Raw genomic sequence first — 26,277 nt, forward strand, 5'->3', positions numbered from 1 at the left:
CTTCACCACTTGAGTGTATGAGATGCCTCCTGGTGTGTGTCTCTGTATATCTATGTGTGTGTATCCTTGATTTGATAGAGAGACTCATATTTATAGCTATAGCAAGAGGTAGAGGTTGAAGACTTGTGTACCACTTTACTTGTCTTGCAAGACGTGTAGTCATATTAGGACTGTGCTAGTCAATTTGATTTTTCCCCGTCTACGGCAGGTGCTAAATAGGGCTTGAGTTCCGATTCTCGGGATTTTGTACTTCACTTTTATCTTCGTTTTTCACTTTTGTAACTTGCTTTTGTCCAATAAAATTTAGGGCGGATCGCCCTTATTTAAAAAAAAAATAATTTGATTTACATTACTGCCCTAATGGCAGGTTAAAATGCATTAAAAATAACAGATCTACAGTTTAATAGATATAATAGATTTGAAAAATTATGAACAGACTTGAAAAGTGTAAAATGTTTCAAAATATTTTTCTAATGAAATAAATCGCTATAGCTCCTTTAGTGCGTATTGCAATCACCAAACCTATTAATCAACAATTTCAAACTTGAATAATGATGATGAAATCTATCGAGATATATCCAAGATCTAAAAAAATTCTAAATCTGATAATCAGATGTGAAATAAATTTAGATCTAACAATAAAATAAGTAATAAAACACAAAAATCTCACTAGGAACTCGTAGGAGATATAGAAAATTCTCATTAGGAACCCTTAAGAGAAACAAAAGTCTCCTTCCCAATGAAGAAGGCCTTTTGGAGTGAAGAAATAGAGAGAAATTGGAGAGGAGAAGAGGTTAATTCTTAAGTAAAATGGCGCAATGATGATACACCTAAATTATGTATTTGTTTTCAATTGAGTAGAAAAAATTAACAACCCATTTTCACAAGAAAGAATTTTCAGTTTGTGGCAAAGTTAAAAAATTTATGGATGCCAAAGATTTGTTTAATACTCTCATTCTTTCCAAATCAAAGTTTCTTCATCTTTTCTCTAATTAGCCTTCCAAAAAGCTTTTCTTCTTCCATGGGAGGGAAATGTTGGTCTAAAGTTAAGGTCCTTCCTCTCTCTCCATTTATTTTTTGTATTCAATAAAGTCTCTCCTAAGGTTTTCTATTAAGAGTCTTCTTCTCTCCTATATGGGTTGTTTGGCAAATTAGTTTTTTCCCAAGTTTTTTTCTACAAGTTTTTTAACAATTTTAAATATAGTAACTCAAAAATTTTGAGAAAAAATTTTAAAATACACACATCAAAATACCCAAAAACATACAAAAAAATTTTTCTTCTTTCTTTTCTTCTTCTTCCTCCCCCCACCTCAACCCACCACCACCTCTACCATCAGCTAGCACCAACTACCATCTCTACCAGCCCCGTAGCTGGCCGCCTCTTTTTTTTTTTCCTTTCTTCTCTCCTCTCTCTCCTCTCCTCCTTTCTCCTCCCTACCACTCTTTCTCCCTTCCTCTTTCCCCTGTTACCTCCTCCCCCCTTTCCCTCCCCAAGCCACCCCTCCTTTTCGCCCTTGCGTAATCTGGTCAGGTGGGAAGGAGAGAGGGAGGATGGCGCAGGGAGGGAGGGATCTGGTCATGTGGGAGGGGAAGGGAGAGGGGGGAAAGGAGGTGGCAGGAGAGAGGGAGAGGAAAGGGGAGGAGGAGAGGGAGGGAGGAGGAAGGAGGAGAAGAGGAGGGAGAGGAGAGAAGGGAGAAGGAAGAAGACGAGAGGGAGAGAGGAAAAAATAAAAACAAAAGAAACCTCCACTTGTTGTTTGGCAGAGGTTCCGGTGCCAATGACCGACGGTAAGGAGAGAGTAAGATCAATAGTGGGGTGAGGGAGAAGAAGAGGAGAGGAAAGAAAAGGAAAATGAAAGAAAGAAAAAAAGAAAAGAAAAAGACAAAGAAAAAATGTTTTACCCACCCTAAAATGTTTTTCTATAAATTCTATAGGAAGTTACAATAAAATTTTGAACAAATATCTAAAAAACTCATTTACCAAATGGGGTTATAGTTTCCAAGTGAAAGTTTTCTCCTCCCAAAAAATATCCTAGTTGGAGCTCTTTCCCCCTTTTGGCTCTATTTGGCACTTGTTTTAGGGGTGTTTATCGCAGAAATTTTTTTCTAAAACTCCATCTATAGTAAAATAATATTGTAACGTTGCTATCTAATTGTCAAGATTAACCCAGTTTAAAAAATAAAATGACTAAAGTAGCCAATATATATAAATGTAGTATGCATGACATTTTAACCAACTATGTTTAAAAAATTTTTGCCACAACTCTCTTATGATTTTCAAAATATATATTTAATGTCCGTGTGATTGAATTATTTTCATCTTGACATTGACGTATTTTTTACATTTTAGTCAATTCTATTGTGGAAGTCAAATTCCATTACTCTAACACTTCAAATTGTGAGGGGTTATATATATTTAAAATTATAAGAAAGTTATATAGAAAAGCATAGGAGATACTCTTACCCATGAGAATAAGGCGTCATCATAACTAAGCAATTATATTTTACAGCAAGGGATTCAATAAATCTATATTTTTTTTTTAGGTTTCCCTAGTTTGAAAACACAAGTTGGTCTTTAAGAAAAAGAATACGAAATTAAAAATGCTGGCATACTTCACAAGATTTGTCAACTGTGCCAGGAAGAAGTGGAAGGTTCTCCGGTTATTGATGGTTCCTAATTAACTAAAGTTCATATGACTCGTTCCCATTTAAATAATACTACTTCTACCAAACACGATTGATAGTCACTATCCTATCTGTATATGCCATAGCTTCAAAATGATTGGATTCGGTGCCATTGTTTATATAAGTTGCTTTTAAAGTCATAAACTAGCTGAATTGACCATTCACGTCTTCAGTTTCCTACGCGTCCATGTGTTGGTAATACTATTCTAAGGGAAAGCAATCAAAAGATACGTCAGAAACCACGTTTTTGACAACAAATTTTGACCATGCAACGTCCGAACCTCTCCTCCATGACTTATTTCACCTATATATATCCACAGCCGGATTGTGATTCTTCATAACATAAGAAAGCTCAACTATTCACATACTTAACCTCGATTACCTGAAAACCTAGAGAAGCTTAAGCAAAATGGAAATGATGCTAAAAGTTATCTTCCTAGGTTGCATTCTGCACCTTGCCTCAGCTCAACTGCAGAGTGGATTTTACAGCACTTCATGTCCACGAGCAGAATCAATTGTGCAACAAGTTGTAGTAAAGAAATTTAGCGCTGATAGTTCAATAACAGCTGCTTTGCTTCGCATGCATTTTCACGATTGCTTTGTCCGAGTAAGTAATTAATCTTTTTTTTAACTAATTTATACTTGTTTAAGCGGTTAAGTAGTCAAAGGAGTTATAAGACATATAGTATTAAAAAATTCTTGGATGGAGCAAGGTTCAGGGGCTAATCATAGTTCATGTGTTCCTATGCATCACCCGTTAACAAATTAAATGGGACTTATAATATAACATAATGGCATAATATAATAATGGCATGTCAATTTTCTGGTTTGGCATAATATAATAATGGCATATCAATTTTGTGGTTTGGCTTTGTTTTGAAGTACTCAAGTCATAACAAATTTTGTGAACTATAGTCCATCTAAAAATCTATCAATTGCCTCAAATTTCTTCCTACTAGAATGTAGTACCCGAAGACATCCAAAATTTATATCAGAAGCGTGCAGTATGTAATCCACTTATTCAGAAGTTACATTAAAAAAGTCGAAAAGGTCTTGGCCTAGTGACTGAAAACCACAGGATTTAGAGTCTAATCTCTTTTCCTGCTCCACGCTTCATAAAATTCCACCATCCCATGTAGAAATTTTTTTTAAGAAGTTACATTAAAAAATATAACAAAACCTCGATTTATTATATACGTGAGAGGATTTTATGAAGTTCTTATGACAAAATTTGGCATACTTGGGCAAAATTTTCAGGGTTGTGATGCATCAATATTGATAGACTCCACCAAGACCAGGTCATCGGAGAAAGATGCCGGACCAAACTTAACAGTAAGAGGATTTGAGCTAATTGATGAAGCCAAGAGAAATCTTGAGGCTGCCTGCCCATCCACTGTCTCCTGTGCCGATATAATAACTTTGGCAACCCGTGATGCAGTAGCATTAGCCGGAGGACCGGGATATAATGTATCAACTGGTAGGCGAGATGGGCTGGTTTCAGACTCTTCCAAAGTAAATTTGCCAGGACCAAGTCTTTCCATATCGGATGCAGCTCGATTCTTCACTGCCAAAGGGCTAACAATCAATGACATGGTGGTCCTTTTGGGTGCACACACCGTTGGAGTTGCACATTGTGGTTTCTTCCAGGATCGGCTTTCTAACTTTCAGGGCACCGGGAAGCCTGATCCCACAATGGACCCGGCATTGGCTGCTACACTCTTGAAAACCTGTGGCACACAATCCAGGCCGTTGAGTAGAGACCCAACGGTGTTTTTGGATCAAAACACATCCTTCATAGTTGATAATCAGTTCTACAATCAGATAAGGTCTAAAAGAGGGATCTTGCAGATTGATCAGGAACTAGCTTTGGACAGCTTAAGTGCTCCTCTAGCCTCAAGATTGGCTGCCAACAATAACCTCTTTCAGCAGAGTTTTGTCAATGCTATGATGAAAATGGGAAGCGTGGAAGTTCTTGTTGGAAATGCTGGAGAAATCAGGAAAAATTGTAGAGTCTTTAACAAACCTGGTGGTCGAGCCTAATAGTTCTAATCTCCCTAAAGTGGAGCATATTGGAAGTCACTTACCCTTTTTCTCTTAAATTCTTGCTCTTCCATGGATTTGACACACTTGATGTTTGATTGATGAATAATTATTAATTCTTTGTGTACAAAAAAATACAAATTTTTTTTTACAATAAAACGTTGATGTTCCATGTAGTGTTTTGTTTCGTTACGTAATTGAATATAGTTATCATCCTGCCTCTATTCTACAAAAATTTGAATCTCGTACATACCCTATGACAATCATTTTGCAGACAATTACGTGTATTGTGTGAGTCAGAGAATCAAGCACAACTCTTACAACTTTAAATATTGTTTAAATAATTGAAAAAATTGAGAGAGAGGCAAAAAGATCCTAAATAGGGCAAAAAAAATGAAAAAATGGAAAGTACTTTCTTATCTCAACGTCAATATGTAAATTAACTTTTATTGCTATCCATGCATGTTAATATATTCCAAAGACACTTTGCTTCCAGTGTAAATATTTTGGAGTGAAATACATCCGCTTATAGTAAGAAATAGGTTTGAAAGAACATGCCCCCAATGCTAAAATTGAAGCACTTCACTTGTCCAAAAGCATTTGTCGGACGGGAGCATGTGGTAACAGTTTAAGAGGTGGATGGGATCTAACAGCTCCAGTTCCATTTGGATTAGTTATTTTTTAAACTGTTTTTCAAAAATTTTATTATAGTTGTGTATGTAAAAAATTTTTACTGTAGATGATTAAATGTTTTTTAGAGTATTTTTAGGATGTTTTTGAGAATATATTTTGATTTTTTTTTGAAATTTACAAATTTAATGTGATATTTTTAAAATAAAAGAAACTTACTCCCCTCCTCCACTACCACCGCAACCATACCATCACCGTCACTATCTTAAGGGTGGTTGCTTCTCTCCGTAGAGCCAATAATTTTCTTTTCCAGTCCCGCCACGATACCAACAGCCGAGCATACCCCAACGGAAATACTAGCTAGTATGATCATTTTGCTTTCACATATTTTGACATCAATGTCTGTCGTCTTTCTGTTTTGATTCTGTATATTTAACCTTGAGGATTAATGCACTACACCTACAAAGAAAAGAAAAAGGGTATTGAATTTGAGGCCGTGATGATTGATGATTTGTCTGAGGACTGAATTTTGGGGCGTTGAGAAAAAGTGGCCCAAAGCTTGATAGGGCAACCGGAAGGCAGAATTGGGAAAAAGCTAATGTGGATTTTCCCTCCCTTCATGCAACCAGATTTTGCAGCCATGGCGGTGCACTTTCTCCTTGTCCATCTATTATAACAGATCTGAGCCTCATACTTTCTTTTGCTTCTACTTTTTGTGCGTGAATTTGTGGAAATTGAGGGGAGGGGAGGGGCAGCGGGGGAGGGAGGAAGAGGAATGAGGAAGGAGGAAGGAGAGGGAGAGGCAGGAAGAGGGAGAAAGTGGGAAGAGAGAAGAGAGGAGGGATGGCAGTGCGGCGGCGATGGTGACGGAGGTGGAGGGAGGAGGGAGGAGGGGAGAAGTGGTGGCGTTGGTGGGTGGCGGTGTATGGTGGGTGGTGGGTGGAGGTGATGGGTGAAAAAAGAACGATGATATAAATTTGTTGTTTATTTTATTTATTTATTTTTAAATGTATTTGAAATTATGTGTATTTTTAAAGTTGTATTTGAAGTGTTACTGTATACTTCAAATACAAAAACATTTTTTGAAAAATTTGCTTATCCAAATAGAGTTGCTCTCGAATGTACATGGGTTGAAATATGGTGTAAACAAGTTACAAGTGCGATGGAAGTATGTAGCACTTTAGTGTAAAAAAGTTTAAAATGAGCCTTTTATCTAGAAATGGAGTGAAATGGGAACTAGTGCGACCCCGGATGGGGTGTAGGTGTTTTAAGGTTTCTAATAGAATGCAACTACTGTTAGTGTGTATGCCCTAAAATTAGGGTTTATCATTGTAGTTTAACAATTTATATTTTCATAAATGGTATTTTTATCTTACTAATTGTTTTTTATGTGATTAATTATATAAAGTCTTTAAAGTAAATAATACCTAACTTAATGTAGTCATAAAATGTTACAATAATGAGAAACATTAACTAGGATTTATTCTTAATAATCTCTAATCGTAGTATTAATAGATAAGATACTATTAATACTGATAGAATAGCACATACTATGTTTCTTCTTTTTAAAGGAAATAGTCGCTCTTACTTACCAATGTTATAGAGATATCAAATTTAGTTGTGTGAGTTCTTGATATTATAATCAAGTTTACTGGATAGATCTACTAAGAGATTATCACATGGATAACTATTTGTATGTCAATAATAAATCTCAATATAGCGTATGTATAGGTGATCCTCTTACTTTAAATTATCATAATATGTTGAATATGAATTGTTATACTTTAATTTTCTGTATAAATGGGCAATCATGTCATTCGATATTGGATATAACATGCAACATGGAAAGAAAGTAAATAATTTACAAGGATTCATCACCTCTAATAGGAGAAGAGTTATCTTATTAATCACCATTTGTTGAAATAAAACTCCAGAAATCTTAATATATACTAAGTGGAAAGATCTTAAATTGGTGTATCAAATATTTATTCATTGAGCGGGAAAAAACTATTTATTCATTAAGAGTTACATTTCAATAATAAGAAAATAATTAATTACTTTAGAGTTGACACGTATTTCATACTCTAAAATAAGTGAGAGAGAAGTATGGTAAAACGATATTAATTATGCAATGCACATGCATAGAATCATTCGCTTTACTCTTTTCATACACATGATTGCATGGTTAAGTGGTATGTATATTTTTCATATTTGTATGTGTGCACATACCCAGAACCAATTGGCGCATGGTTACACCAATATTACATGATGAAATTTGGCTTATTGTGCATGCATACATCTTGTGCATATGATTAAATGGATTCTTAGAAGTGTCTGTCCCATAATTTGGAGTAAAGGATTTCATATTAAATCATACCCTACACATGACGGTGAAAGTTTACTTAATGAACCTTGGATAATTTGAGATATACATTGTGGAAGTCAATAAATTTATACATGATAACGCTGGATTCTTGCATGCTGTCATTGAAAGATGCCATGGATGATTGTGGAAGCCATTAGATAGTAGATATAACGCTGGATTCATCTGTGTGCGCTCCAAAGAGATACTGCTAGGATGGTAGTGATTGTGCGTGACGATTTTCATGTCGTATCTTCACCCTCTCCAAATCTCAGGATATGCACAGTAAACTTTAGTAAGGGAAGATGTTTGACTCTTTGGTGAAGCAAATATTCTTAGATATTCTTTCACTTTGTATGGGCTGACTTGCATATGCATCCATATTTAGCAACAAATATAATGTAAATCTAACTCCATAAAGAGTGCCTATTTCCCATTTATGAATTTTGCCAAACTTGGACCTTGCTTATAAATTCCGAAACCTCCTTTACAATTTGTCTAACTTTGCCTAGAAATTACATAAATGAGAGATTGACAAATTTAAAATAGTATCAAAGAACTTTTACTTATATTATGCCTTGAACCACTTGTGGAATCCACCATCTCAGTTTGGTAGAAGAAGTGATTATGTCAGTTTATTCTTTACATAATTCCAAGTTGAACAATCTAACACATCCTCAGGGTGGATTATTCTGTTGTTTGACGAAGTGGATAACTATATAAAGACAAAAAAAAAAAAAGTACCAATTCTGAAACCGAATAAAATAAGAGGGTCAACCGAAACAGTTGGCGCAAGCTCAACTACGGTACGATGGGATAATTAATTTGCAAGCTTGTTCCAGCATTTTTTATCGGGTCAATCATTTCCAATATGCAAATTTAGAACATTGAAAGTACAGAAGACTATTCAAGTTTCATTTGCTTGAACATTTTGTAAGCTTATTCACAGAAGGAAGTTGCGAAGTAGTTCTTAAAAGGATAAAAAGGAAAGTCATAGTTGTGAGTTATTTTTTGATGAATAACAATTGATTTAAATTTAATTTTAAAATTTAATTTTTACACATATATCATGTATTTAATTGTGTGATAGTGTATATACAATGTTATTAGCAAATCATAGCTTGTAGCAAAACATTCTTGTACAAGTGAAAAAGCAAAACATAGCTGAGAAATCAGATACCCAAAATCCTTTTGATTGATGATTCTGTCTCTAATTTGATAAATTATATATCACAACTACGAAGTGGTACTCGAGTGCCTTTTTGTTTAAATTAAAACCTCCTACCGGATTATTCCTTTATAATCAACCTACTTTATTCCTGGTTTGAAGATTATTGGCAACCTCCTACCGGATTGAAGGCTGATGATCTTTGCAAGTGTGAATTTGTTCATGTAATTAGATGGAAAAAGCAAAATAATTGTCTTATGTCACACAATCTTCAAACAGCTGGGAAGCGTCTCTGTTTTGCTCTGTGTGTGTGTGTACGCACGCAAATATATAAGGTGACTACCTTTATTTTATATATCAGAGACGGAGTTTTATTCTAAAAACAATCAAGACTTGCTTTTTTTAGCTGGCCATTCCACAATATTCCAGGATAGTTCAACACATTTTTCTTAGTGTCTTGGGAAATATTCACTATGGACTGTGTAAAAAGTTAAAAGGAAAACAACTTCTATAACTAAAGAATCAGGGAAATCTATTTCAGACCATCACCAATTAACTCAGCCAGATCATGATTTGATGGCCACAACGAATTTGGCAAGCTGTTCTTGACCAAATGCACTTATAATATTGATCGGCTCCATATCATCGCCAAAACAACTAGTAGTATTTTATAAGAAGTCAGCAATTTGCTTTCACAGACTATTTGGTTATATGAAGTATTGTAAAAATTCTGTCCTTGCGCGTTTGTGAGGTAAGTATCCTTTAGAAAAGTAAGCAGCTAAAATATGCTTGAAAATCAACGATCCTTCACGTAGTTGGACAATATGCATTGGTGGCTAACGTCTACCCATGTCTATTTTCTCAATCCATATGCACTATATATACCCCTCAATGGATTTGGACATTTTGCATCCTCAAAATTGGCTAAGCTTGTTCAGTTTGGTTAAACGTAATGGAGATGAAGATCATCTTTTTTTTACTCTCTTTTACTATTTTTGAGCTCTCCTCTGCCCAGCTTCGAGTTGGTTTCTATAGTTCTTCATGTCCACGAGCAGAGTCGATTGTTAAACAAGTTGTGCAAAAACGGTTTCGCACGGATCGTTCAATAACAGCTGCTTTGCTCCGAATGCACTTTCATGACTGCTTTGTTAGGGTAAGTAGCATACATTTATGGTTAATCTTTTCTATTATGTTAGCATATAGAATATATTGACGGGTCTAAATGTAAGACACATTAGTTTAATAAATTTTACATATGTGACATGCATTTATACCAGTTAGAATCTACACTGCCAAAGTATAAAAAATTTATCCATACGTTTAGCCCCTTTTTTTTGGTTATTTATACAAGATATAACAAATGGAACTTGAGGGATTTCCAACTATTTCAAGAGGAATTTCCTTGGACCCTTTTCGGATATAGTCATTTTGCATGGTAATCTTTTCTTCTTTTTTTTTTGGTTAGGCAACTGGAATTTTATCCATCAAAATCTATTTTTATTATTATTTTCTTTTTTGCAACTTTATGCCACAATGAAGTTTTTACAAGGTTTTTGATGGGCACACAATTAAAGGAAATTAAGTAATAGATGGCAGGTAGCTGTACATGCAGGACATTTTCAACGCGAATTCACATTTCATATTGGATGCAGGGTTGTGATGCATCAATATTGATAGATTCCACCAAGTCCAAGTCATCGGAGAAAGATGCCGGACCAAACCTAACCGTAAGAGGATTTGAGCTAATTGACGAAGCCAAGAGAAATCTAGAGGCTGCTTGCCCTTCATCTGTCTCCTGTGCCGATATCATAACATTAGCAACCCGCGATGCAGTCGCATTAGCCGGTGGCCCTGCTTATAATGTGCCAACAGGCAGGCGAGACGGGCAAGTTTCCGACTCCTCCGAAGTAAATCTGCCAGGACCTAGCCTTTCCATATCAGATGCAGCACAATTCTTCACCGCCAAAGGGCTAACACTCAATGACATGGTGGTCCTTTTGGGTGCACATACAGTTGGAGTTGCACATTGCGGTTTCTTCCGAGACCGGCTCTTTGATTTTCAGGGCAGAGGGAAACCTGATCCTACTATGGACCCTGCATTGGCTGCTAGACTCCTGAGGATCTGCGGTACACAATCCAGGCCATTGAATAGGGATCCAACAATTTTTTTGGACCAGAATACATCCTTCATTGTTGATAAGCAGTTCTATAATCAAATAAAGTCTGGGAAAGGGATCATGCAGATCGATCAAGAACTTGCCTTGGATAAGCTAAGTGCTCCTCTGGTCTCAAGATTGGCTGCCAATGACGCCCTATTTCAACAAAGTTTTGCAAATGCTATGATCAAGATGGGACGCGTTGAAGTCCTTGTTGGAAGAGCTGGAGAAATTAGGAAAAATTGTAGAGTTTTTAACCCAACAAAGCCTAAGGGCAGAACTGGCTAAAATCGTTGGCAGTTATTTGGATTTTCAAGGTTCCAAAAGGTGGTATCCCTTTGTTTTTTTTTTGTGAATTGGATTAGTTCTTTTATTCCTAGCTTTCTTTGTTAAGATGTCGTTTGTACATGAAATTTATATCTTGTAAAAGCTATACTAATTCAAATAAAGTGGTTTTCTTATGGTTTTTTATTTTAAATTTTTGCGTGTTCTTAAGGTTTTTATTTTGGGATTTTTGTGTTATTTTTTTGGGTGTCACTGTAGACGTGTACATAAACTACACGTGTTTAAAAGAAACTCGAATTTATATGCACCTATAGTTTCTTTAGAAACGTTAAGCATGTATAACTTTATTCCAAAATGGACAATGAATTTCATTTCATAGTCGTGTATACCATAGAACTTTCCATTTTATTCTCCTCTTCAATACAAATGAACCGATCCTTCATAATGATGGTCCCATCATCAGCTGAATTTCACTTATAGCACATAGTATGTCAATGAATAATTATAGGAATAATTTCACAAAGTCCCGTGGAGGCTTCTGCTAATTTCAACTAGCACCTTTTTAATTTCGAATATTTCTCTTACTTCATAGTTTTTGGAAACAAATTTACCCCCTGTGAGAAAAAGTGAATGAAAAAATTTGAAAGGAAAATCTAAAACCAAACGTCATTCTGAAATTACCCTTGAAGCTCTCAAAATTATGAAATGTAATACACTTTAAAAATGGAATAAAAAAAGAAGAACAAGAAGAAATTGGTCCAACATTCTTAATACAAAACAAGAATAAATAAGTCTCATATCTGTTGACCGGTAAGCCAATATAACTATTACCAGTGCAACGTTGTTTCCCGTGAGGAACTGATTAAAAAAAAAAGAAGCTCTTAATGCAACAAAAATTAGCATGCCATTTCCTATTGAATTAAGTGGTAATAAGTTCTTAGCTTTTAAGTGGAGCGAGCAAAGAAACTTAAGTCCTAGGCACAGTTCTCCAAAGCACAAGGATGGCAAGCTATATGAGAGAACTCTTTGCAACTAGCAACATACTTGCGGATCAACAATCGAATTTGTAGTTTTGGTCATAAAGCAGTAATGAGAGATTCCAGGAGCCAAAACAATGTATACTTTTTTGTTCAAAACAATGTATATGAGTTACACTTTTGCTGTATAAAATGCTACTTCTTCCATTGGAAATTTTAGTAAAATCAACAAGTACTAATATTTTGTAAACTCACTTTGATTTGAAGAAGTTGTTTCACTAAGGGTATTATAGACAATTTGGACCTTCTAATCATGATACTGACAAGAGAGGATACTGTAATATTTAAAATTAGAAAGGTGAAATTGTCGAAAAACTTCAAGGGAGATTTCTGAAATTATCCCATAAATGAACAAATTAATTACTCAATAAGACTAGGTAAATTATAAAAATGTAAGCTTATAATCTATTAATAAAACATCCTTGAATTCCGGGTCGTATCTTTCTTTAACTTGTGACTTGTCCGATCAGTTGAGGTATATAATGATATGATAATTCTATTAGGTTTTCCCCTTTATGATCGTTATATTCAAGATTAATTATAAAATAACTATAGAAATAATATCTTTCAAACACCTTTTATCTCAAATATGTTATATCACAACAAATGTCATAATAATTGTTTCAAATAATATTTCGAACGATCTCCTATCCACAAAATTATTAGTGTTCAAGGTCAAATAGAGCAAAACATACATAAGGTAGTAAGCGAAAACTCAAACAGCACAACAACTAGATTTTCATTGCCTTATGTAGAATCAAACAATTGTATCTTTTCCATTATTATTTCTCTCTATCAATCGTTTCACGTTTTTCTCATCTTTGACAGCCTTCAACCCCAAGATACAGTCTAACATCTTTCGGACTAATTAGTATTGTTTGTTCCTATGTTGCATGTATTACTAAAAATCAATCTCATGAAATTGTAAATGTCAACACCTTATGCATTAAGTTATCCCCATGGTTTTTAATGTAAACTAGATATGTGAATTAAACCTTCTACTTACAATTTCTTGTATTTTATCGTCCAACCCAACTCCAAGCCCCAACCAAACATAGAGATTATTGTTTGAATAAAATTAGGGTTAATTTCAAAAACCTTTCCTGAAGTTTTTGACAATTTTACTTGGCACCCTCAAATTTTAAAAAACTCACTTGGCTCCCCCATTTTAAACTTTTTGTAACATTGGAAACCCATTTCAAAATATAATATTAAAAAACTCATTATGGGAGGGAGAATACAATTTTATTCCAAATTTGCCCTTTTTGTGATTTCTTAATTATCATAACACACCAAATTTATCTCTTTACTTTTGTAAATTGATCAATGTAGTTCTTTAATGAAAATTTAAAAGTTGATAACAAAATCAAAAAACTCTTTAATAGTTTTTGTGTCATTGCGTTGAACAAGAAATGTTAAATTATTTAAAATAATCTTAAAAATAATTTGCAATAATTTACAACCATGAGAATACATTTGTGTTCCAACTTAACAAAAATACAAAAAGTATATATATATATATAATTTTTAGCATGCTGTATCTCTTTACTTTTCAAGCCATCAATTTGGGAAAAAAATAGAAAATTCAAAAATATGTGAAAGATTTATAAAACTTCTTAAATTTACTCAAATGCTTTATAGTAAACAAATATTAATTTTGTAACTTGCAAAAATTTTAAATAAACTTTCAAATATTAATTCTTGTTAATTAAAATACACACTAGATTTTGTCCAATCAGAATAAACCTTCATACCTTTTGTTTTTATTTTTTATTTGTTATCAATATACTCACTACTTTGGTAATAAAAGTGAGGCAACAAAAGGGCAAATTTGCAAAGACATTATATTTACTCTCACAAAATGAATTTTTTAATATTATATTTTAAAATGAGTTGCATGTGAGATTTTTTAAAATTTGGGGGTGCTAAGTGAAACTATTAGAAACTTCAAGAGAGTTTCTGAAATTATCTCACAAAATTATTCACATTTATCGTGCATGCCCATTAGTTTTGAATGCTTTTCAGATTAACTTCACTTTTTTAAAAATTTAAATCTTGAGATTTTGTTAGTGAATGACGGACTAGACTAAACTTTGTGTTTCGTTGCTATTTTTGCAGTTAAATTGTTTACAAATTTTAATTTTTTTGGGTTAAACCTTTAGATTACTTATCAATTATCATAGACTACATTTGAATCTTTTGTATTTTATTTTATTCTCCCTAACCATTCCGTAATATTCCGGGATGGTTCGACACAGTTCTACTTATTGTCTAGGAACATTCAATATGAACTATGAAAGAAAAAATCGAAACAAGTTTTATAGCTAAAGAATCTTGGAAATCTATTTCAGTCTATCTCAACTAACTCTGGCAGATTATAACTTAATGGCCACAACAAATTTGGTAAAATTGCAGGACCAAAGTACTCCTTCAACTAATTGACACCAAATCTTCGCCCAAACTACTGGCAGTAGCTATCCAAAGCCAGAAATATTTCAGAGACTATAATCTCAATCAATTGTTTGATTTTTTTTTTTTTTTAACTTTCAAGTTGGCATACTGCGTGCATGTATGTGCTGTGGTTATGCACAAGATTGCATGGTTAAGTGGTGTACACATTTTTCGTATTTTCCTGTGCACACTTCTAGAACCAATTCGCACATAGTTACAACAATATTATACAACAAAGTGTACACTATCCTAGATGTTCTAGTTAGCCACGCATGTGATCCCTAGCAGTGACTATCTCACAAGTAACTTATTTCTCCGAGAGGTTGTCAAGGTGAAAAGACTCTTGAATCCAAGAGTCTTTGATAAAGATGATTTCATCTGGGCAATAGTTCAGAAAATGAAGGCCGAATTCGATAAATATTAGGGTGAATGCAACTTATTAATGGCAATTGGTGCCATTTTGGATCTAAGGCAGAAAATGTGTGACGCCCCCACTTCTCCCTAAGGCGAACCAAAGGGTATCCGCGGGACGCCTGCCTAACTCTCGCCAGGACTCAAGCAACTCCATTCAACTTATAGCCGGACCACACAACAAAAGCCAATAACTTAAATACAATAAATGCGGAAGTATTCAAACCTAATAATAGTCATCCATTCACCAAACCACACGTCAGAATACAGATTTCATTTCGTCCAAGGGTTACATTTCCATACCAAAAGTAAAATTTCAAAACCAAAGGCATAACCAAAAGTAATAACAAGCCCTAAACAAAAGTACATCAGAGGGCTTCTCCATTTTACCTCCGAGTTCAAACCTGTTAAGGAAAACAAATCTACAGGGTGAGCAAAAACGCTCGTGAGGCCAAGAACACACATGCAGACACATAATTCAAATTACAAGCCCCAAATAACAATTCAGGTAATCACTTGCAAGTAAGTAATAACGCCGACAAAATGTAACCAGAAACAATTCAAGGATATGGAAGCTTTCAGGAGCTAAGTTCCACATTTGTCGATGTCATTTGTATATCTCCCCGTGATGACTCTCCGTCAACCGGGTTGATATTTTCATATCCGTAATTCACCACTTACTTCTCATCCGTCCACCATACACCACTTCGGGCCCGCACGACACTTATAAGGCGATACTTCACGAGTATGCCAAGCGAGATCTCTCAAGTAGATCAAGCTTATCATGTAATTCTCATGGCTCACCAAGGTTCCCGACCAGGCTCATGCCGGCTCGAGTTCCAAGGTCGGCCTATGAGTTTGGGCGTCCCCCGTGTATCATGTAAATGTCGAGGAGATTCACTCCATCGACGTATGCAATCATAGCATACCATTTCATAAATTCAAGCATTTGACAGGTTCAAACATGTATTTCAGGTCATATAAACCATGCAAAACATGTCAAACATGAGTCATTTGTTCCAAATGAGAACGAGTGCGATTAAGTACACACTCGACTCCATTTTTCAAAATCCAATAGACCGAGCATATAATCAGGTAAGTCAATCATGAATCAAGACTTTAGAGTTCAAGTAGGCATACACTTGACACTCACCAGTTATGCAAGTAAGTAGGTTGGAGGGAGAGTTCAAACTTCCACGGTAGGGTCCTCTTGGAGGTCCTCGTGTGTGCCTGAACATCGAATAGTAGACAATTATTATAGGTCCCCAAGTGGTGAGAAAGATTGGGCACGGGTAAGGTTCGGAAATATTTGAAAACTTCGTTTGACTTGTTTTTGAAATTGGATTCTCAAAAGGGTGTAGGACTTAAGTGAAAATCGGATTATTATCCTTAAAATCATTGGTTGGAATTGAGTACGAGCGAAAGGATTGCAAAACGAACGATCGAAATCGAAGGAGGGTTGGCCACGTCACAATCCGGCCGGAACCTGGCCGGATTGGAGGCAGTGGCTAACCTCCCTTTTTTTTCAAATTTGACCACCAATCCGGCCGACAATCCGTCCAGAAACTGGCCGGATTCAAGGCCGGATTCTGGTAAAATTGTTCCTTCGCGGATTTCCTCTGAAATTCCAGAATTTTCGATTTTTGGTCAAATCTTTGAAAAATCATAACTTTCTTTCTACTAATCGAAACTTGATGAATTTGGTACCGTTGGAATCGTCTTCAAAAGTACTAAAAGTCCTTAGAAGACATCATTCCATGAATCTAAGTGGATGGTATTCAAAAAATGAGCCTAAAGTTGCTGTTCTAGATTACCAGGATTGAGCCGGGGTTGGTTTTTCGCTAACTTTGGAAATTCGGCAAAAATCAGTCGTTGTAAACCGGCCCTTGAAACTTATAACTCAATTAGAAGTACAAGTAAAGTTTTGGACAGAACAAGCGGCTCAAGAATCGGAGTTTCGAGCACCCAGATATGATAGCTCAAAGTTGGGAGAAATTCAAGACTGTTACAAAATTTCCAGATTTGGTTCTGACTTTGGACCTTTCATTAAGTGTCGAATCGGACTTGGATTGACACCAAATTTTGCAGTATAATACTCCCATATGAAAGGTATCTCTCTATCAAATTTCATGGAAAAATACCCTCGGAAGGGTGGTCATTCAATCAACCAAAGTTTGGAAAAATCCTTAAGGCAATCTGTCCAAAACTAAGGTTTTCAAAAACGAGGCAGTTGCCGTGTATTGATCATAACTCCCTCAATTTAACTCAGAATTGGAAATGGTTGATAGTGTTAGAAAATAGATTCATAGGGCTACAACTTCACAGAAGAAATCGTTTTAAGTTTCAGCATGAAACTGGTTCAAAATCAAGCCTAAATTTGCAGCATCATCAAATCATTTCGGCAGAACGGAGAAACAGGACAGTCGACTTCAGATGAATGGTGTGGCTCACACACACGAAACCAGAAGGTCCATTATACACCGTTGAAAACATGGGAACGTCTAGTTTCAAATGCCACTAACGGCACTTGATTTCGACATTGGAGTACGGAGTTATGGACGAAATACAAACACTGGTCTGGATTACGGCGAAACCGTTTTCCAGATTACTAGTTTTTGAAATAAATTCGTTTGATCAACCAAAACTCAATATTTTCCAACGAAATTTTGTACACAACTTCTGCAACATGTAATCAACATAATCAGGCCATTAAATCCTCAGTTTCTGCATTAAAATGACCGAACAGAACAGGGGTAAAATGGGAACTTTTTACTTCAAGAGTTCAACAACGTTTCTGTCCACAATACACCTTTAATCTACTTCCTTAAGCTCTAATTCAGCAATAAAACCATCATCAAACATCATCACAGCCATCAACCCAAAGTGGGAGTTCATAGAGCCCACGTTTCCAACAATACAAGCTACTAAAGTGAAGATTCCAACTCAAATGTATAGATCAACTTCCATAAGACAAGTTCAAGGTGCTTGACTAGTACCTACTTTGATGACTGGTTTGGACAGATTTTTCGGCCCCTTTGAAGCTTGAAGAAACCGTGGATAGCTCCTTCCTTTTGCAGCTAAGTTGCCGTCCAAGTGAAAAGCTAAATGAATGTGGAGATTGGTAAGAATCTATGGAAGTTTTGGTAAGGATTTGGATGAGTTTTGGAAGAAAGAAATGGTGAAGCCTCGGTTGTCTCTTGCTGTCTAGCCGTCCATGAAGCTTTGCAGAAATGAAATGAGATTGAAATGAAGCTGCGGTTCTGAAGCCTTTGCGTACGAAAGACGCTTGACGTCAAATCTTTTAATACGTCAAATCAATTATAACTAGTACCCTACGCGCGCGTTTTGTGTTCGATTTCTCTTACGTTTGTTGCACTAGTGCACTAAACCTCTAGGGTACTTACATTTATATAAATATTATCCATTCTTAATTGTCCCAAAATAATGGTCCAAAGTCCCTCAATTAAGCGCGCACGTGCAAACACGTATTTCTAATTTAGGCGCAATAAAAATTGAAACCTTTGAAAAATTCTTATAACGATTGTACCACTAGCTATCACTTGTATAATTAAACCTAAAATTGTCTATTTTAGGACCATTGTATAGGTCTCAAATTTTGAGCTTATTGTACTCCCAATTGGCTAAAGTGTTTAGACACGTTTTCACTTTTTCGCTAAACAAGCTTTTAAAAAAAATAATTTTTGAAATGAGGCGCTTTAAAAATATAACGAATCTATAAAACCATGTACTTCGGTCTAATAAGGCTAGAAAATATTATTCGTGACAAAAATCCAAATAATTAATTAAGGGCAAATTACATTTTAACCCCCTGTGATTTTCGCAAAAACCACATAACCCCCCTGTGATTCAAAAAGCTATACATAAACCCTCTGTAGTTTGGGTTAAACTGTCAAATAGACGGAAAGCGCCTATCGTGACGATTCGCGGGCAAAATGTCCAAATTACCCTTATATAAATACAAAAAAGAAGCGGATGAAGTCAAATTCTCCCTTGCTCTGGTCTTTGAAGTGAGAAAGAGAGGGTTATCGGCTTTTACCTTCGGAGTTTGGAGAGGATTCGGTGACTGGTGGGCAGTGATAAGGGTGGTGGGGATCTTGCCTTGCGGAATTTGGCTGCTTTGGGGATTTCTTCTTACAGCTCCTTTCCTTATTTTTGTATTAATTCGCTTTTATTTTTTATTCCCTCCTTTTGAGTTTTGTGAAGGGGTTTGTTATTTATGGGTAGGGTGAAGAATTGTGTTGTGAAAAGAATCTGTCAGCCACCGGGGAGATATGGGCTTCTTCTTCTTTTTCTTCTTCTGTGTCTTCTATTTTTTTCAAATATTGTTTTCCCCTGTACAGAAATTGGGTTACTTTACTTAGCAGCTGCAGAGGAGGAGCATAGCTCAGAGCCCAGAGCTCAGCCGTAAATAGTCATTTGTAAGCAATCTTCAACCCATTGGAACATGGCCCAAAACGCTCATACATATTAAATGCTTCCGGAACCAAAGGGCATCTCCCTGGCGTTCTCAGCAGCTGCAGAAGTAAAACAATGGAGGAAAATGATTCGCAAGGGATTCTTCTTAACTCGCTGCGTAGCTCGGGGGTTCCAATTCCACCCGGAGTATCGGCGATTGAAGACCTCACGCCAGCAACGCTTTTCTTCATCTGCTCTCGATCGCTCTGCCTCATTGATAAAACCCTGTCGTTTCCTACATGTTTGCCGGAGGACTCCATGGCCAGATGCACGGATTGTTACTAGATCAGCTGTTCCTTGATGTTATAACTCACCTTCAGATTTCCTTCGTTCTCTATCTTGGTTCGGTTTCTTCACTAAACGTATTGCCTTCACCAACAAAGTACTTTCGGAAGCCGGAAAGAGATGAGGAACACAGAGCTAGGCGTTATTGGGTGCGTTAAAATGGTCCGGTTAAAATGGTCCGGGGTAATATGGGAATGTTTCTTACTGATGCTAGTAGTACAAGCGCGTTTTGCCCACGAATCGTCACGATGGGTGCTTTTCGTCTATTTGACAGTTCAACCCAAACCATAGGGAGTTTATGTATAGCTTTTTGAATCATAGGGGGGTCATGTGGTTTTTGCGAAAACCACAGGAGGCTAAAATGTAATTTGCCCATTAATTAATTGAGCCAAAATTAGGGATTTTAAAATAATAAAAATTTTCGAGTCCTCACAAAATGTGCCTTATAGAGTTTTCCTTCCCCAAGATTTATTCGTCTTTGAGTCAGAAGAAAACCTAACTAAGGTTCAAAAAGCACTCTTTGACTTGTATGAGACATATGTTGTTGTAGCTGGTAGTTCAAGTGAGAGTAAAATTGAATGCAATGGCGATGCATTTGATGGCTAGAATTCAAGACAACAAAAGTCTTCAAATTGGGATGATTTTGCTAAATATATTGTAGAAGTACAAACTTTTGGCCCCCACAAATCCGAATTGTTAGATTATCTCGATAAGCCTTGCCATCCAATTGACTCACATCCTAATTCATTTGACTGCTTAGAATGGTGGAAAGTCAACAACATCGCATGCTCGATTTTATCTAGATGCCCTCCAATATCTTGGTTGTTCTGATGACCACAGTAGCATCTGAACCCACATTCAGTGCTATAACTAGAGTGACTAATTTATATCAGGCTGCATTGGCTCTAGAAACGATCCAAGTGTTGTCGTGCGCTGGAGATTGGTGTAGAAAAATGTATGGGATCAAAATGAAGATGAAGGTGAGTTTTAGATGACTAAGTTTTACCATTTGTTGATAAGTTTACTACTTCATTTCTAGATTCATATTAATTAAGTTATATATATCATATGTGTATATTGCTTTGGTGTACGCAGCAAATGAGGACAATAAGGAAAATGACCTCCAAAGATTTGATTGCCGATTCAAATGTGACTCATATTTATTTATTGATCTAATTTGGTCTTACTTGAATGCTTAAAATTTGATATTATTTTGTCTTTGCCGTTAGGACTTGCTAGCGGTGCCAATGGATGGCTTGGATTATTGGAGAATGGAGAACTTTGTTGCTGTCTTATTGCATGCATTTTCCTCTGTTTGATTTGTAAATGTGGATTGGTGATTGTTCATTGAACTAGTTGTATTTGGTTAGTCAACTAGTAGTTGGACTAGTGAGCTAGTTTGAAGCCCAGTGAACCTCTAATAGTGATTTGCTCATTGCTATTGTTCTGGACTTGGGCTCATTGCTGTTGTTCTAGACTTGGACTAGATTAATTTGGCAACCTGACAGTACTTTTAGCTTCTTAGGTATATAATTGTACTCATCACATCACATTTCCGTTTCTATTATGGTATATACGTTAATTCACTTTGCTTGGTGGTTGTTGGACTAGACAACAAGGACATATTTGCAGCTCTGAACTAGAAATTGTAGCAGGCCACAAGATCGAGCTCGAGCATTATTCGAGCTCAGTAAGGCTCGCATTGATTCGATCTCTATGTGAGTCAAGTGCGAGTTCTATGAGCAATGCATTGAATTCGAATTTGACCTCTAATAATGCTACTTACTCGAGTTCAAGTATTCTTTTTGCATGTCCAGTCATGTCAAGTCAAGTTCAAGTATGATGATATACTTGATTTCAACTTGACTCGACTCAATTATAGCCCTACAAAGGCCGAAGAAGTATATGTTCCTTATCTCAAAGCACCATTAACACATCAGTATTCCTGTTCTTTTCTCTTCCCTTCTCATAAAACCTTGAATAACAAAATGTTTTCTTATGGTAGCACATTCCAGTGATTGATAGTTATGCAGATGGGATAAATTATCTTGAACCATCTTAAGATTTGGTGCTTTACCACATGACTCCCTTATGGTTTAATAACTTATACATAAATCCCTCATAATTTGCATTAAAGTATCACAATTAGTTTTTTGTTAAAACTAATTGTCAATATTAAAAAACCAATTAAGAAGTAGTGAAAATATGAATTTATCAGTTTATTAGTTTGACAGTTCGACTTTGACTTTTCAATATTTACCATTAGTTTTAACGATAAAACTAATGAAAACTAATGGTGACACTTTTGTCAAAAATTATGAAAGGTTTATGTATAGATTATTAAATTATAAAAGAGTGATGTGATAAAGCACCAAATTATAAGAGAGTACCCTATGCAATATGATTGATGAATACTACATTACCGACGCTTTTTCAACGCAAAACCACGGGTTTAGGCTATTCTGGAATTTTGTGGTAGGGGCGCAAAGCGTGCACCAACCTTTTGACAATTTTTGCTATTTGATGTCAATTTGATAGAGAAATGTGTTTGCTCTTGTCAAGGTAAAAAGGTCTTAAAATTGTCAACATTCCCTTGAGAGAAAAAGGGTTAGTAAAAAAAAAAAAACACAAAAAAAGTAGTTATTGTTGATGATGCATTGATGCACCCTTTTCAACAATGACTGCTTTTCATGTCCTTTTATGTTGCAAAAGGGACAGACCTAACTAATCCGCTGTGCCCTTTTTCGACATACCACCGGCATTTACCAAATATGCACGTTTTGTATACATTGTTTGTATTGCAGCTAAAAAGTAAAATTGATTGTGGCAATCAAAGTACGTGACTTTGTGAGCATCTGATTATTTTATTTCGTTGATCTTTTAGTTATTCCTATGATCAACTCATTGGTTTGATCTTTTAGTTATTCCTATGATCAATTCATTCGTTTAGTTGGGAGGTGCTTCAAGAAGAGGAAAAGACTGCCATGGGAACTCAAGAAATATATGTTAATTGGAGGTATAGTTTTAGATCAATTAGGAAAAACAAATTGGGAGTTTTCAGTAAATGTGAAGAGTTCCTCTGGTCTCTAGGTGAATTTCAGCACGGATGTGGTTGATTTTTTCTTGTTTTTTTATTTGGTACGGATGTGGTTTATTTGTTCCAATGTGATTCCTTGGCACACTAGTGAATGTCATTCAAATGAAATTTTTTTTTAAAAAAAAAAAGAAAGAGAAGAAAAGAAATTAAGAATGGACGCTTGGAATGCATTGAAATTTGGTTGTGTTTGGATTGCATTTTTCGTGATTTTTCATGAAAAAATTACTGTAGCGATTTGATGTATGTGAGGAAAAAAGGTAATAGGGAAATGTGATCACGGAAAACAACGTAATTTTCCGACGAAAAGCCGCAATCCAAACAAGGCCGATTTACATTTTTCAAGTTTCACCTTTTTTGGCTGAAAAAAAAATAAAGGATTTGGAGGACGGTAAATTAAACCCATAACAAGGCCCAATCAAGTGATCACCAACTTGGAAAAAGGCTTTATTGCGGTTTTATAGATCATTTACCAATAAGAGATTATTGATCTACTTACCCCAAAAAAAAAAAGGAAGAGATTATTGAACGCGAAAGTAAATAACCATGGTAAAAGGGAAAACCACAAAAATAAAACCTAATACGGATCCTGTTGACAAACGATATTTGCATTAACAGCCTCGGATCTTTGATGATTGACACAAGTTTGAGCAATGAAATTCCTATATGAACCTCTCTAATTCCTGTGGGTGCAAACTTCTTGATATTATCTCAACCTACAACTTAACGAGTTAGCAAACCAAAGTTTGCTAGAACAGCGTCATAATCAAGTGCGTTTCTTAATTAATAAGCTAATGTTGAATACTTAAGAGAAACCTCTAAAGTATTCAAATGAGCTCACCAAATGCAGGAGATAGACTCAATTTTGCTGGAAAATTTGACTTGTTCCTAATGAAAAACATTTAACCCTTATTTATAGGGTCTACAAGATATGAAACTGACTCAAACTAGGAAATTGAATGACAATCTCGGCCCATAAGTTTTCTTAAGCTGGCCGACACTTAAAAACTCTTAAAGTAACTAGGAAAAAGTCACTAAAAATAACACAAATAACTACTAACTAATTCGATGCACAACTTGAGACAAAACTAATGAAACAAATGCTGAAAATTTCGGTCCTTATGCGTTTTTTTACAAACAACTTCAGCAGTCTCTTTAGTGAAGAAATAGCTCCATACTTTGAAACTCCGTGCTCACGTCAAAACCACACTAAGGCCTTCACGTAAAAAAAAAAAAGAAAAAAAAAGAATCATGTTTCTCAATCATGTATGCACACAGCAAAAGAATCATTACACAACCAAAAAAGGGAAAAAAGGCTAAATAACGTCAATAAATCATGCTAATTTGACTGGCACTCATTTTATTTTCCATATTTGAAAAGAAAATGAGGAATTTCGGTTTTCAACTCGATTTTCATTCTATTTCCCTCAAAAGTGCAAGGACATGTCGTGTGACTGATATTTCAAAGTCAAAAAAAGAAAAAAATAGAGTTTAATATCTGACACATGGGCCACAGCCCATGACCACATTTTCTTTTAAATATGCTATTGATAGGAGCATAATTTTTGAATGCGGGAGTGCCCATTGTGGCATAATACAACGGAGAAAAGATTTTAGTCCCTATTTCGCGTTAATTTCTCAACTTTTGGAGGAACAAAACTCTTTTCGGGAGCGGCTGAATTTCGAAAGAAAATTTTATATATCTATATAACAAGAAAGCTTTTATGATGTCTGTCATTGTTCTTCCGGATGAACACAAAGAAATTGGTACCAGTCTCTTTAAAATACATGGCCTACAACTTGACCATTGGTTTCACATTTACAGCGATTGAAGGGTTTTCCTTTTTCTTTTTCTTTTCCTTTTCTCAAATTTCATGATAGTACTTGTTTACATGTCTAATTGCTTGGTGCCAGTAGGGATGTTCATGGACCGGTTACTTTGCAGGCCAAGTCCATTAACATAGCTGCTCTACCGGTTCACCGAAATGGTAAACCATATTCATCCAAGTTAATATTAAAGGGACCCTAAGCTTCCTAGTGCTTAATGCCTCGGTTTAGACTAAGGTCGCAAATATGTTGAGTCGAGTTCAATTTTGGTTTAATCGAATAGTTTTATAAGGGTCGAACTCAATGAGCTCTCAATATAAAGTTCGAATTCAAGCTTGAGCTGCTTAAAAAAAATTTATTTTATTTTAAAAAATAAATAAAATAATAATTTTTCTTAACAAATAATAAAATATTAGGAATATATATATATGTAATTTTATTGTTAAAATAAAAAATAATATATATAAATATATATAATCGAGTCAACTCACAAGATAACGAATTGAGTATCTTTGATCTCGAATTCGACTCGACCGAAGTCAAGTTGAGTTTTGACTCCAATTGTTCGTAAGCGGTTTGATTCGTTTGTAACCTAATTCGGACTTGCACAAGGAAAGCCATATGATTTATTAAGAGGTTGTTTGTTTGTTTGTTCAAAAAGATTATACTCCTTCCGTCCCACTTTGATAGTCTTGTTTTCCTTTTTTGTCTGTCCCAAATTGTAGTCCACTTTCTAATTGAAGAATGTAGTTGTATTTTAATTTTCCTAAAATACTCTTATTCAATGTAAGTTGTTGTTACTATAAACCTACCCCATTTAATGAGAGTTGATTCTTTTTTTACCATCAATTCAAGTTCCCATAAAGTTGTACCATATTTAATGTAAGGGTATTTTAGGAAAATAGCAATCTAAATTTATTTTTTCAATAAAGTTAACTACTTTTTTTAAGGGATAATTGCAGAAACCTCCCCTGAGATTTCTGACATTTACACTGACCTCCCCTCTAGGTTTAGAAATTGCATTCACCTCCCTTGAACAGTAACAATTCGTTGCAGAAACCTCCTTGACAGCTTTTGTAGAAGTGAGATAAGAATTTTCTTCCAATTTTGCCCTTACTTGCTTAACAATTATTATTTGTTTGACAATTGCTTAACTAATTATCTAATTAGTTAATAGTTAAACTAATTAACTATTAACTAATTATCTAATTAACTATTAACTAATTATCTAATTAATTAATTAATTAATTAACTAAAGCTGTTGTCTGTCCGAAACTAACAAACTATTTGCATGTTAAAGTAATTAACTAATTAACTGCTTAACTAATTAACTAACTAACTAATTAACAAACTATTTGCATGTTAAACTA

General features: G+C 35.2%; 2 protein-coding genes and 1 long non-coding RNA gene across 3 annotated transcripts; 2 read left to right on the plus strand and 1 right to left on the minus strand.

Moving 5' to 3' along the window:
- Positions 1-3,094: 3,094 nt before the first annotated feature.
- LOC113774166 (peroxidase 44-like) lies at positions 3,095-4,725 on the plus strand. Its single transcript, XM_027318732.1, has 2 exons — positions 3,095-3,292; positions 3,943-4,725. The coding sequence occupies exons 1-2, from the start codon at positions 3,095-3,097 to the stop codon at positions 4,723-4,725; spliced, it is 981 nt and encodes a 326-aa protein (XP_027174533.1).
- Positions 4,726-9,843: 5,118 nt separating this feature from the next.
- Positions 9,844-11,329, plus strand: LOC113774167 (peroxidase 44-like). Its single transcript, XM_027318733.1, has 2 exons — positions 9,844-10,038; positions 10,538-11,329. The coding sequence occupies exons 1-2, from the start codon at positions 9,844-9,846 to the stop codon at positions 11,327-11,329; spliced, it is 987 nt and encodes a 328-aa protein (XP_027174534.1).
- A 4,113-nt stretch (positions 11,330-15,442) lies between these two features.
- On the minus strand, positions 15,443-18,482 carry LOC113776257. The gene is made up of 2 exons (XR_003468991.1): positions 18,222-18,482; positions 15,443-15,629 (listed from the first exon to the last, which is right to left on the minus strand). It is a non-coding gene; the product is annotated as an uncharacterized LOC113776257 (long non-coding RNA).
- Positions 18,483-26,277: the final 7,795 nt, after the last annotated feature.

This window comes from Coffea eugenioides, chromosome 6 (genome assembly GCF_003713205.1).
Source record: "Coffea eugenioides isolate CCC68of chromosome 6, Ceug_1.0, whole genome shotgun sequence".
NCBI classification, from domain to species: domain Eukaryota; kingdom Viridiplantae; phylum Streptophyta; class Magnoliopsida; order Gentianales; family Rubiaceae; genus Coffea; species Coffea eugenioides.